This window comes from Meles meles, chromosome 9 (genome assembly GCF_922984935.1).
Source record: "Meles meles chromosome 9, mMelMel3.1 paternal haplotype, whole genome shotgun sequence".
NCBI classification, from domain to species: domain Eukaryota; kingdom Metazoa; phylum Chordata; class Mammalia; order Carnivora; family Mustelidae; genus Meles; species Meles meles.
In genome coordinates, this window is record NC_060074.1 from 4,201,610 (window position 1) to 4,215,211 (window position 13,602).

The 13,602-nt window shown below is 41.5% G+C and overlaps 1 protein-coding gene across 6 annotated transcripts in view; it reads left to right on the top strand.

Moving 5' to 3' along the window:
- Window positions 1-13,602, top strand: part of MYO1B (myosin IB) — a 179,708-nt gene that overhangs the window by 141,392 nt on the left and 24,714 nt on the right. For all 6 annotated transcript variants that reach the window (XM_046018231.1, XM_046018233.1, XM_046018235.1 and 3 more), the window contains 6 exons: window positions 1,878-1,940; window positions 5,579-5,779; window positions 6,928-7,154; window positions 9,572-9,772; window positions 11,404-11,497; window positions 12,323-12,472. In XM_046018231.1, the coding sequence (XP_045874187.1) occupies window positions 1,878-1,940; window positions 5,579-5,779; window positions 6,928-7,154; window positions 9,572-9,772; window positions 11,404-11,497; window positions 12,323-12,472 (936 nt within the window). The remainder of the gene's footprint in view (window positions 1-1,877; window positions 1,941-5,578; window positions 5,780-6,927; window positions 7,155-9,571; window positions 9,773-11,403; window positions 11,498-12,322; window positions 12,473-13,602) is intronic.

Here is a 13,602-nt window from a genome sequence, read left to right on the forward strand (position 1 = left end):
AAGTTGGATCACTGCGCTGTACCCCTGAGAACGTGACACTGTTTCGGCTAGACTCAAAAGAAGTATTTTTTTTAAACCAACAAATACTGGATCAAGGGCTTATCTGAAGAGTATTAATCGTGGTTACTCCAGAATAAAACATATTACAAATGAAAGAAAAAAATAAATTAGTCCACTGTCCAAGAGAAAAAAAAGAGCAAGCAGTTGGTAAGCACAGTGACCGGAAGGACTCCCAGATGCAGCACGCTAACTGAAGGAAGCTGGGTCCGTGAGTCTGCACGCTGCAGGATTCCATGATACGTTGTTCGAGAAGAGGCAAGCGGCAGAGACAGGAATCGGTCGTGGCCCGGGGCCGGAACCTGGGAAGAAAGCACGACTGCACAGGGGCAGCATGAGGGGGTTTTGGAGGCTGGCTGTGGTGGTTACGGGAAACGATGCTTTCGCCCAAACTTAGGAGAACTGTGCACCCAAAAAGTCAGTGTCACTCTGTATAAATTTTAAAGTATTTTAAGATTTTGTTCAATCTTAAAAAGTATTAATTTTTAAAATTTTATAATTAAAACAGGTAATATTTGTTGAGTCCTTATGACATTGCCAGGTGTTGTACTAGTGTTTTGTACATTAATTAGTGTTAATGTAATTTGAAAATAATCACAAGTAATGTTTATAAAGTTTCATCCTTAATTGTAAAACCATAGGTGGTTTTTACCCTTTCATTTTTTAAATAATATTTCTTTAAGTACAAAATTATTTCAAACTAAGGAAAGAATTATTGTATTGTTTCTATATTGTATTTTTGCTTCATTTGCTTTAGTATTTTAATATGGTATTAACCTATTTTTCTTCATTTTCTATAGTTTTATTGTAAATCATTGAAGACACCAAATCCTGTTTTCTTTTTTTTTGCTTCAGTACAGAATTTTCTAATGTGATTGTTATCCTCAGTGTCTTAATAAAATAACCTATGTACTCGAAAGCTAAATCATAAATATTTCATCTTCCCTTCAGAATGATCACCGTGCTTTAGAAACATTTCATACTTGGCTGGCACCTTTTTTAACATAAACATCCTAAAAGCCAGATTCATTCTCTTCCTGTCTTCTCATCATAAAGAGATCGCCCAAACTTTGATCTGTAACTTAAAACAGTTGTACAGATTGTATAGATTGTCTAAAACACGTCTAAGAATATATAGGAAGATCCCTAGCTTGCTGTATGAATTAAATTCCCCTTGGAAGAAAAATAAATGTTCACACTCACGGGCAGTGTGTAAGCAGACGCAGAATGATGACAGCCTCTCACATTTGGCTTTGTAACTAGCATCAGAAGCAGTGGGTCGATTTTCCTGTCTTTCTTTATGTTGGAAATATTTTGTCTTAGCACTGGAATAGTTTTACATTTGAAAGAGTCAGCTGCCCTGCAACATGGGCTTCACTCTAAAATTTATTTTTTTCCTTGTGATTACAAATTAAGAACAGAAAAAATGTGGGCCTTGGATTCCTGGGATCAAGTTCTGACTTATTTCCTTATAAACATTGTAAATATACACAAAGTAATATTGACCCAAGGGCCTGTTGAGTAAATGTTTGGCACGGGGCCAACGAAGTGCGTGGGAAATTGCCACAGTCAGAGAGTGGAATGGGAGGCGGTCTCAGAACAGGTCAAGGGCACGCACTTCAGTCACATCATGTCAGTGGTAGACCGCTGAAGTCAAGGAAGTTTTGGGAACCGGAAGATGACATGTCGCAGCACTGACTTTTATAAAGGAAATACTCAGAGAGGGCGTGAAGCGTGTGGAATGGCGCAGTGGCTGTTTCATAGGTGGCGGCGTGTGGTCTCATCGTATGGAATCTGATTTGTTCTCTTTTGTCTCTCAGGGCATAGAATGGACACACATTGACTACTTCAATAATGCTATCATTTGCGATCTCATAGAAAATGTGAGTACTGGGTACAATTTCCTAAAAAATTGCTTAATGATAATTTCCCACTTAAAAAGGTCTCACCGCCTGCAATGTTAGGCTGTAGCATTTTCGCTATTTTGACACTTTTTGTTACCGAACTGCGGAGTTCTGGAGACTGTATTGTAACCATCAGAGACCAGACACAGTTCTCCAGCACACACATGGACAGCTGGACATTTTGATACTTGGCTGGGGTTTCTGGTGCTCAGCTGTAGCCATATCACAGAGCCCATGCCGGGCATTTAGATGCCATGCCCTCGGCCACACTGTTCTCGCTGCGTGCCGGGGGCCTAGGTGCAGCCTGTGGCTCCTGGGAGTATGAGCATTGGTCAGAGGAGGCTCAGAAGAAACGTTTTTTCCAAAGCAGATACCCATTTCGTTTCTAAAATTCCAGTATCCTCCTAATACACTGTTCACTGGTTATTACCAAAAAGAGAATTATCGGTGAGGATGTGGAGGAAAAGGAAGCTTTGTGCATGACGGTGGGAGTGTAAATTAGTGCAGCCATAATAGAAAGCGGCATGAGATTCCTCAAAAAGTTAAAAACAGAACTGTTGTATTATCCAGCAGTTCCACTTCTGGGTATATGTGTGCAAAGGAAGCGGAATCAGGATCTTGAAAAGATATCTTTGCTCCCATGTTAATTGCAGCATTAGTCACGATATGCAAGATATGGAAACAACCTGTCCGTCTTGGATGAATGGGTAAAGAAGATGTGGTATATATATACAATGGGATATTATTCAGCCCTGAGAAAGAAGGAAATCCTGCCATTTGTGACAGAACAGATGGACCTGAGGGCATTACGCTAAGTGAAATAAGTTAGGCAGAGCAAGACAAATGCCTCATGGTATCACTTGTATGTGGAAGCTAAAGCAGCCAAAGAAACAATAGAATGGTGGTTGCTAGGGACTGGGTGGGGGAAAGGGGAGAGGTCAACCAAAGGGTAGTTACAAGATGAAGTAGTTCTGGAGATCTAATGTATAGCTTGGTGATTTCAGTTAACAGTGCCGTATTATATATTTGAAAACAGGAGAACAGGTCTTACGTGTTCTCGTCGCAGAAAGAGGTGGTGACCCTGTGACATGGCAGGGGTGTTGACTAGGGCTGTGTACGGCGGAATCATCTTCAGTGTACAAGTGTATCAGGTTATTGCCTTGTATACCTTAAAATTCCACAGTGTTCTATGTCATTCGTATCTTAGTGAAGCTAGAAAACAGCTTTAAAATAAGTAAATAAAGAACAACAAACGTGCTCTTCAAGTTAAGGTAAAGGAGGATAAAGGGACATGCTTTTCCAGTTACACGTTCTTCAATGACGATAACAGAAACATGTTCTTAGAGTTTAGATAAGGAGGTAAAGGGACAGTCATGGGAGCTGAGCTAAGTGGGACCCCAGGAGTGGCTCCAGTATAGACCCAGCCTTGGTTCAGACAAACTGTGTGTGTGTGTGTGAGTGAGTGTGTGTGTGAGTGTATGTGTGACTTTGCAGGTGGCCAAGGGCCATGGGAATTTTCAGGTGACCAGCTACATCTGTATATCTGTGAAAAGGCTTAAAGTATGAAAAATTGCTAGATAAATCTTAGATTCCAAGAGGAATATTTTGTGTTTACATAGTAGTCTGTAGTTTATTATAAATTGAATGGTTGCAGGAAGATTGATTTGTATGTGCAAACCTGGAAACCTTTTTTTTTTTTTTTTTTTTTTTTTTTTTTTTTTTTTTTTTTAAAGATTTTATTTATTTATTTGACAGAGATCACAAGTAGGCAGAGAGGCAGGCAGAGAGAGAGAGGGGGAAGCAGGCTCCCCGCGGGGCAGAGAGCCCGATGCGGGGCCCGATCCCAGGACCCTGAGACCATGACCCGAGCCGAAGGCAGCGGCCCAATCCACTGAGCCACCCAGGCGCCCCTGGAAACCTTTTTTTAATGTTTAAGATTACTCACACTCTTGGCCTCGATATCAAAGTTACTGAAACTTATTTTAAACAATGGGTAGACTTTATTGTCCTACAGTCTTTTTAGCTGTCAGTGGTGGTGTGTGTTAGTGCTGAAATAGAATCACAGGCTCTACGTGTCCGGCAAGTCACTTTCTGTTCGTCTGTAACAAGACCTTTCGGGCATGATGTAAGCAGACGGTGTCTCTTCCCTCAGCTCTCAACATATTCCTGAAACTGCACCTTGAGTTTAATAGAACATTACATCGAAGATTCTGAAGTATGACTGTTTTTCTATTAATAAATAAACTTTGTTTTGAAATATTTGAACAATGTTGGAAGGTGAATGCTAACATTCCACCTAAAGCAATTCAAAACTCTAATCTAATATGCAGAAAAAAAATCAGTGAATTTACTGAAAATTTTTTCCTTGTAGTTTGTGACCAAAGTAATTTGCTGTGAGAGCTTTAACTTTCAGAAGTCCCGACTTCTTTTTCCTTCATAAATATAACATTGAAACTTAATTGTTTCCCTTCAAGAAGGAAAAACAGAGAGAACCATGGTAATACACTTCATTTAACTGGATGATCTCAGCCCCAAATCCCCTTACATACTTGGTTGAAGAAACTCAGGTTCACATAGGAGCCTGTGTACATAAAGGAAGTGTTTCCTTCCAGCGTTACCTAACAATGATGTTTACTCTGGGGCTGTCGTGAACACACTTGATTCCTGAGAGTCCGCACTTCCCCTGGGGCTTTGTGTGGAATGAGTAAATGCTGTTCAGAGGATGTCACGGCCTTGTGAGGAGAAGGGGAGAGGAACCGGGAGCTTTGGCCTGGTGGAAGTGGGTGGGGTTGGTGGTTGGTAGAGTAGATTGTTCTCTTTGGAATGGAGACGTATGGGCCCCATAGGGGCCATTGGGGGGAACAGCAGGCTTAATTTAGCAAAGTAGAAGATTCCGGATTTTTGATTCATTTTAGCTGGGCTGACTGCTCTTGTATAAATATGATTAGAGGGTCTGAAAACACAACAAATTCTCACTTGTGTTCTCATTTCGAAATTTTATGTGGAAGAATTTTATTCTAAACAGGTCCTCTTGAAACAGCTCGATTGCCTTGATTCCAAATCACATCTTTTTTTTTTTTTTAATACTAGAAAATAAACTGTATTTTGAACACAGGAACAATCTGAAAGCATCTGAAACCCATTTCCTTCTCAAGCTATGAATCCAGTAATGGCCTTAGAAGACTGTGCTTTGTGATTTATGACCACATGTCGTAGACATCGCATTGTCACATTTGGTTTCTGACATTTAGATTTGGGTTTGAGTGTGTTTGGAATATGAGATCTGATGTGCCTTATTTGAACAATGTGAATTTCAGTCATAGGCCTGCTGAGGTAGCTGAGGTGACTTCCAAGTCCTGTTCTGTTGGGGGGGCAGAGTGGGGGAGGGAGACTGACAGCGACCCCTCCTCCCCCCAGCAGGCACACACACCTGGGACTGCGGAAGGGGATCGGCTTCTGTGGCTTTTTGTGACTGGTTTTGATTCTCTGCTTTTTGTTGTAACTGAGCAGAATTTTCTGGTGACTAAGTTAATTGTGTTTGATAATGTAATTAGGAATAATTATTTGAACAATATAGTGAGGAAGGAAGGAAACCCTTTGTACTTCCTTTCTCTCAGAACACGAATGGGATCCTGGCCATGCTGGATGAGGAGTGCCTGAGACCTGGCACGGTCACCGACGAGACCTTCTTGGAGAAGCTCAACCAAGTCTGCGCCACCCACCAGCACTTTGAGAGCAGGATGAGCAAGAGCTCCAGGTTTCTCAACGACACATCCCTGCCCCACAGCTGTTTCAGAATTCAGCACTACGCTGGCAAGGTGCGGGGGAGCCGCGGGCACCCAGTGGGCCTGCAGTCCTGCCCTTGAGGAGGCCGTGCCTCAGGGGTGGCGTTGGACCAGGGCCAACTTGTGAGGATGAGTTGCCGAAATCACAGAATCAGTAATTGTCCAATAGAAATAGAATCTGGATCACGCTGAGCCAAATCCTACCTGAGAGCTGAAAGGGAAACCCAGTGCACTTAATGAAAGAGTGCAAATGTATCTTAAAAATCAATTTTATTGTTTCCAGGCTCTCTGTTATCCTATAAAAATAGATCTGTTGACACAAATAAAAGGAGATTTGCTAGTAAAAATCAGGAGTCACTAAAGACTGACAGGTTTTATAAGCACAGATCACTTAGCAAAAACTGAATTCTTAGATTGAGATTTTGGAACAACAGTGGGGAAAATACCTACTTTAAAAAAAAACATTCATTTGCTTAATATTTGAGGAAATTAATTTTATGCCACCTAAGATCTATAAAGATAAAACCAGTTTTGACAATAGCTTAATTTTTAGAGTCCTCAAAGAGTATCCGTTGAGGTTAATACCTCCTTTCTTTTACATAAGGTTGCAAATGCCAAAGAGAAAGACATTCTTAATTATCTACTTAGTAAAAATTAAGTATATAATATCTGAATTTCTGTTAATTTCAAAAAGTTGAAACTTGGTACTTCTATATTTTTTTCCTTAGCTTATGTTATTAAAAGATACTTTTCTGGTCAGTTTATCTGCCCGCTTATGATGTCTGAAAATATCAGTGCCATCTCTGTTTTCTTCTGTCTTCTTTTCAGCAGACTACAATTGGTACCTGTGAACTAAAAAAAAAAAAAAAGAAAAGAAAGAAAAGTAAAACCTCAAAAATGTGCTCCAACACCAAAAAAGCCTAAAATCCTTTGAAAATGTTATGATAGTGTTTTTGGAGTTTATTCTTGCAAGTCCTGAAGCATAATAGAATTTATTTTGAACTCTTCTGTGATTTAGACAGATGGAATTTAAACTTGGAGGCTAATTCCGTATTAGGAGTGTGACTGCTGTGCGGGGTTGGGGGTGGCTTGATGGAGAAAGAAGAGGCTGCGTCGTAGACAGTCGGGGAATGTTTCCGGGGGTTGGGTGACGAGGCGGCTGCTTCCTGTGCTGCTCACAGGTGCTGTACCAGGTGGAAGGATTTGTTGACAAGAACAATGATCTTCTCTATCGAGACCTGTCCCAAGCCATGTGGAAGGCCGGCCACACCCTCATCAAGTCTTTGTTCCCTGAAGGGAACCCCGCCAAGATCAACCTGAAAAGGCCCCCGACAGCAGGCTCTCAGTTCAAGGCGTCTGTGGCCACACTGATGAAAAACCTCCAGACCAAGAACCCCAACTACATTAGGTATTTTGGGCACATGACATTCTTTGACAGGTTCTTTGGGAAGGTCCGTTCAAGGAAGACCGTTTCCCTGTGGGCCTAAATCTGAGTATAGCCCCCACGGAGGATAACCCAAGTTCTTCCCGTTGGATGATGTGGTCTCTTGGGTTTGCTTAAAAACACGCCAGTGCCCCCTCTCACCCCTTCAAGCAAGGACTTTTAAAACGGGGTGGGGGTGTGAATTTGCATTGTTGGCACATAGGGTTTTTTACTTTTTCTATCTTTGTTTCATGACATGTTCAGAAACGTAAGCATTTTTCTGGTAAAGGTTTTGCAAAAAACTCTTCAATGGGACTCATCTTGTTACATCAGCTTAGAGCACAGCATTAAAGCAAGTGGGGCTTCAGTTACAACTTTGGCGTTAGATAATAGATCTTTCTTTCCGTGAGACTTACAGATTTGGAGAAAGGAATGACTCCCAAAACAATCTTAAATTTTTCAAAGCAACAGAAAGAATTCCTTCAGAAACATCTGGTCTTTTTTCCCTATTTCCAGGCACCTTAGATCTCAAGATTCAGTAAAGACCAATGAGGACTGGAGTTTTCAGTGTGTGTATTTGGTGAACTCCATAACGGGCGATGTGTGTCTAACAGGTCAGGTTTCCTATAGCGCACACACACCCACACATCCCTTCCACAACTGTCTTTGGAAATGCAGTTGTGAGGAGCCTTGTGGGAAGAAGATTTTTTTGTGGTTTGTTCACTTAATGTTTATATTAGTAACACATGTAAACAGTCAAAACCCCCTGGTTTGATTGCAGTCAGGTTGGAACATACAGTAGGTAAAAGATCCTACTTTCAAAAAAGAAAAAAAAAAAAAACCAGGAAACTTTCTATGGTCTGTTGCTTTTGTTATTCTCCATTAAGTGGACTTTTAAAGTTTTCATTTAATAACAATTTATATGATGCGATATGTGCAGATCCTAGGTGAACAGCTCAGTTATTTTTTCACCATTTTATTCACTTGACAACCACCACCCCGGTCAACTATGGAACATTCTGTCACCTCAGAATGTTCCTTCATCCCCTTGTGAATATATTATATTTTTTTCTACAGTCTCTGTAGTTTCAGATTTCATATTAAGGTCCTTATTTTTCCATGTAGATATCCTGTTGCTCTGGCAGCATATATTGGAAAGAAAAAAGATCTCTTTTTTATTCAGTTATCTCGATGCCTTTATTGAAAATCAGTTGAACACACATGTACGTGTCCAGGTCTCAACTCACTAGGCTGACCCACTGATCCAGTTGTCTATTTTTAAGCCAAAGGGTAGGCATTATTTTTGCAAATGTAAAAGGAGAAGCATAAAAACACCAGTCAAACTAGGTAAGACTTAATTGTTCACATATTATATGTGTGTGTAGGATATAGTTAATACTTGTAGGTAGGCAGATTTAACCATAAATGTTTAACAGTGTATTAATTAAGATACAGAGATTGCACCCATAAGATCCAGATATAACAATGGCTTCCACGAGACTTACCTGTTTCTTATGTAACTTCTGAGTATAAGGGCTTCAGGGCCAATCCAGCATCTTCTCCTGTTTTGTGGCTCTGTGGTTCCCAGGTTTTCCCCTCATCCATATTGTCAAGGATGGCTTTCTACTATGGCTCTACATTACCAGCCAGCAGTTAGTAGGAGAAGAGCAAGGGAGTACAAGTCCCTTCTTTTTAAGGGACACACTGAGAAGTACCATATATTAATTCTGTTGTGATCCTAGTGGCCAGACTTTGATCACGTGGCCACACCTATTTGCAAAGGAGGCTGGGAAATGTGGTCGTTCCTTGGGCAGCAAACCGCCCTGGTAGAAAGGAGGGAGATACAGGGCAATAGGGAGACAGCAGTGTCTTTAGTAGTTTCATTGAGTTATTTCATACAGTACAGTAAAGTATATGAATCTTAATTTTGTACAGCGTGTTGAAGTTTTATACGTATATACACCTGTGCAACTCCGTCCACACCAAGATCTAAAACATTTCCATCATCTCCGAAGGTTCCTTTGTGCCCCTTCTCTGTCCATGCGCACCCATGTGTACCTCTCCCCAGAGGTAACAACACCGATTTCTAACCATAGATTTGTTTTTCTTGAACTTCATATAAATGGAATTTTAAAATACGTACTTTCTGTCAGACTGACTTCAAACAACAAAATGTCAGTGACATTCATCCATGTTTTTATTGGATGTATTAGTGTATTCTTAACTGAAACTTGTGTCATATTCATTTTCAGGTTTCTGTAAAATGGTTTAAAATAAAAGATGTGACTAGGTTTCCCAAGAAGAATAAATAATTATCACAAAATAATTATATACTCTACTTTGTAAACCAGAGATCTAGCCACAAGAGACAGAGTTCAAAACCTAAAATCTCTGATTTTCAGGTGCATCAAACCAAATGATAAAAAAGCAGCACGCATCTTCAGCGAGGCTCTGGTGTGTCATCAGATCAGGTACCTGGGTCTTTTGGAGAACGTCCGAGTGAGAAGGGCAGGCTACGCCTTCAGGCAGGCCTATGAACCGTGCCTAGAAAGATACAAAATGCTTTGTAAACAAACGTGGCCTCACTGGAAAGGACCAGCCAGGTAAGAAATTCATTGATCACATTTAATAATGAAGTTTTAAAGCATGCAACTCCATGCTGTTTTCCTCACACGCTGTTAGTAGAACAGAATTCTCCAGCAAGTCGCATGCATCCTCTGTGTTGGCTCCTCTTCCGTCAGGGTACCATTCTGTGCTAATGCTTGGTTGATTATAGAGGCCTCGATTATAAGTTCGAGACAGGGCTTATCAGATCCACATTTGTAACTCGGACTTTTAAAAATTTTAGAGATACGCTGTGACAAGTTCACAGGAGGGGATTTGTAATCGCTAAGTATATTTGTGTAGAATCGTAGAAGGATTAGAGGCATCTCAGATCACTGCTCTCCGCTTCTGGTTTTCTCCTCTGGGGAATTAACCCCAGAGACTGACAGCAAGTGTGGGTGTGGGTCTTGCTCCAACTAAGAAACAGATGCAGGAGCAGACAGGACTCAGAGCCGGTGTTGTTGCTGATGAAGCTGGACTGGAGAATCGGGCAGAGTCCGATCCAGCCGGTTTCAGCCCATCTTCCCTGAATCGTACTCAGCCATCTAGTCCCAGATAGAGCTGGACTGCTGCAGGACCTGTGCATGGAGCAGCCCCTGTGAGCTCTCCACGAGCAGAGAGAACTCATATGCCACTGGAGGGCTGCTGCAGAAGACAAGGCAGGCTTTGGCTGTCCGGTGCTCGCTCTTCCGCTCTTGCCAGTGGGAGAAGCTGGCCCTTCTCTGCAGGTGGTAGAGGCTCTCCTAACGAGCACAGGAAGGCCAGCATGTCCGTCTTACAGGCCTTTGCGGGAACTAGGGATTTGCTCTCACTGTCTTGCTATTGCCTCCACATTCTCACTGGACCCGGCCTGGAAGAGGAGTATTGATAGTGTTAGACACTGAGCCTGTATTCCAAGGAGATGAACTCCAGATATCTGATACGGTCTCTGATGCACAGTTCAATACCCAGATAATGTCGGATCTGGGTGCTGTTCCCGCTGCTAATTGCCAGGGTATTGTGGTCCATATTTACCATCTAATACACAGAACATGTCTTCACTCCCTGCCTGGCACCTAGTCCATAAATTGGTGGGTTGAAGTTTGGTTGAAGATTGGTGTTGAAAGCGGGGTCCAGGCTGCAGAAGTCAGAGCCCAGTTCAGGCCTTGCTCCCATCACGTATGGCCTCTGCTTCATTACACCCCGTTGATCTGACCTTTAGCATTATTTCTTGGGCTCTGCCCGTGCTGTGAGGCACGAGCACAATATTAAAAATATTTTCAAGAATTAACTGAGTGGGTTCAAAATGGATGTGAATTTCTTGTACCCCTCTTGGTTCTGGTTGGTGCTTTGTCATGGGTATATTTGATGCAAAGATTGCCTCTGCTAATGAAATCAAGGTACTGGCTTTAATACCATATTTTCTTAGACTACATCATTTGGAACCCAAATTTATTCTTTTAGCATTACTGGATTGGGTTTAATTTGTGGAGTTCAGTCTGAAGAATCTTTGACAAAAACCTGCTTACTGAAAGAGCAGTTATACTTGGAAATCAAGCTATTTTTTATGCTGCTGAGAACCCAGTACCATGATTAAAGATAACCTCTTTTTGTAACTCAGAAAACTCACTGTTTTTATTTATTTTTGTAGGGCTGGCGTGGAGGTTCTGTTTAATGAATTAGAGATTCCTGTGGAAGAATATTCCTTTGGTAGATCAAAGATATTCATCCGGAACCCAAGAACAGTATGTAACCAAAAGCTTGACCCTCTGAACTTTTAATCATATAGGCAAGTCCTTACAGGATAGTTAACTTCATTATCACCCAAGACGCAGCCAGGAGAGCACATTCTTGTTCTTTCTGCAGACGTCCAGGAGGATGAGAGAGTAGGCCAGTAGAAGAACGTGTGTTTCTTATGAAACATCAGAATCTTTGAACTGATAGATCGTACAACACTATTAAAGGAATGGTGATTTAATCTCCCTAATTCATAGGAATTGGGGGTAAATTCAGTCTGTATTTATTATAGCTGAATTATGCAATAATTTTGGGAAAGACAACCCTATTCGAAGTGCACGTAAGCATTCCTATTGAAAGCATTTTTAAGGGCACTTAAAGTTCTACATAGGAACTCCAAGGGAATGTTCCTCATAAATGAATATAGACTGGCATGAAGTGTAATTAACGCAGCAGTGTCTTTGGCAATTTGGAAATCTGGAGACTCTGGAAAATGTTGGAACTATTCAAGAGAGAAACATTGTCAGCATCTCCGTACCCTCAGTAGTTGTATCCCCGTGAGAGCGTGAAAGTAAACGCGCCTTCCAGTGCAGCCCTTCTCTGATTGGTCATAGATTCTGCGTCATCCTGTTGTAAATAGTGGATCTTGTATGAATTCGTCAGAATCTGTCTCCTCAGGGTTATTGTTCCTTTCATCTGTAATTAAAACAGTTCTTTTTTTTCTCAATGTGGCTAACTCGGCATCATGACTTTTTTCCTCCTAGGGATGTCTTTGATGCATGTCATGAAGTTTTGCTAGACTTTTGATATATTCCTCTGTCATTTCTTATTAGTTATTCAAACTAGAAGACCTGAGGAAGCAGCGTCTTGAGGACTTGGCCACTCTCATTCAGAAAATTTATCGGGGGTGGAAATGCCGCACACACTTCCTGCTAATGAAAAAAAGCCAAATCGTGATAGCCGCCTGGTACAGGAGATACGCGGTAAGAGCCTCCGACCTTTTTTAATCTGTAATAATGATGCTCATTTGCAAGTGTTTGTTAACTTAACTACGTGTGTCATATTTAGTCTCCGGTTCCCCCAGCAACGAGTGTGTCTTTGAACGAGTGCTCTTGCGGTGCCTTTGTTAAAGACATGGGCACTGAGGCAGGAGTCCTTAAGGAACTTGCGCATGGTCACACAGCCACTGAGTGGCAGAGATGAGGTTTGCACCCAGGACTACTTGAAAGCTCGGGTTTAGTATGTCACGACGCTGCCTTCCACTGATAGTTACCTGTAGTGGGAGATTGAAATTTTGAAATTGCTCATCGGATTGGAATTAACTCTCTTCATACGGTAGGGTCCTTTTCTAGAATAATTGGCTGTTCTCCATGTATTGTAGCCGCACTGAAAATGGCTTCATTCCAGAAAACTGATGCCTCGTTCGAGTAGAATTCTGGGTTTGGTGAAAGAGTTGGGTTTCCTTTAGTCCTCAGTTAGCTAGCATACGAAGTAGGGGGAAAGACTCAAAAAAGTAGTGTGTTTACTTAATGGACATGGAATTTCTTTTGGGGATTTTCTTTCTCACTTGATTATAGATGTCTCACTGAAAGAGTAACATGTTTGATGGCGGCCTGGAGGTTTGTCTTTAGGCTGGCTTCAACCAAGGCTGTGTTCTCACAAATGAATTTTAGAGATAAAAACGCTAATCCCAAATGTTTTCTCATTCTACACATTTGCTCTATAGAGTGAGTTGGAAGACGAATGGAATTTGCAGTCAGATCTCCTTTAGGGTTTTCTGTTTTTCTCCTACAGTAATGTCTTACTAGGAGACAGTGTATAACCAGAACATAGTGTTGCTGACCTAGTCTCATGTCATACATCTTAGCATCGTATGTCCAAGTTTGAGGAATAAGGAGCTACTTAAATGATTAAGTAGGAAAAAAAATTGCTTGATCTTTAAGAGAGTATCTTTAAAATTGCCTCCTCTAGCTCAATGGGTACGACCACTAGTATGGGTATGGTCGAATGAACCTGTCCAGCACGATGTAGATGCATTCCTTGTGTTCTGCAGAGGCGCGGAGGACAGTTTTCACCACCCTGGGCTGTGGTGGGGTCTCTTCTGTGCACAATG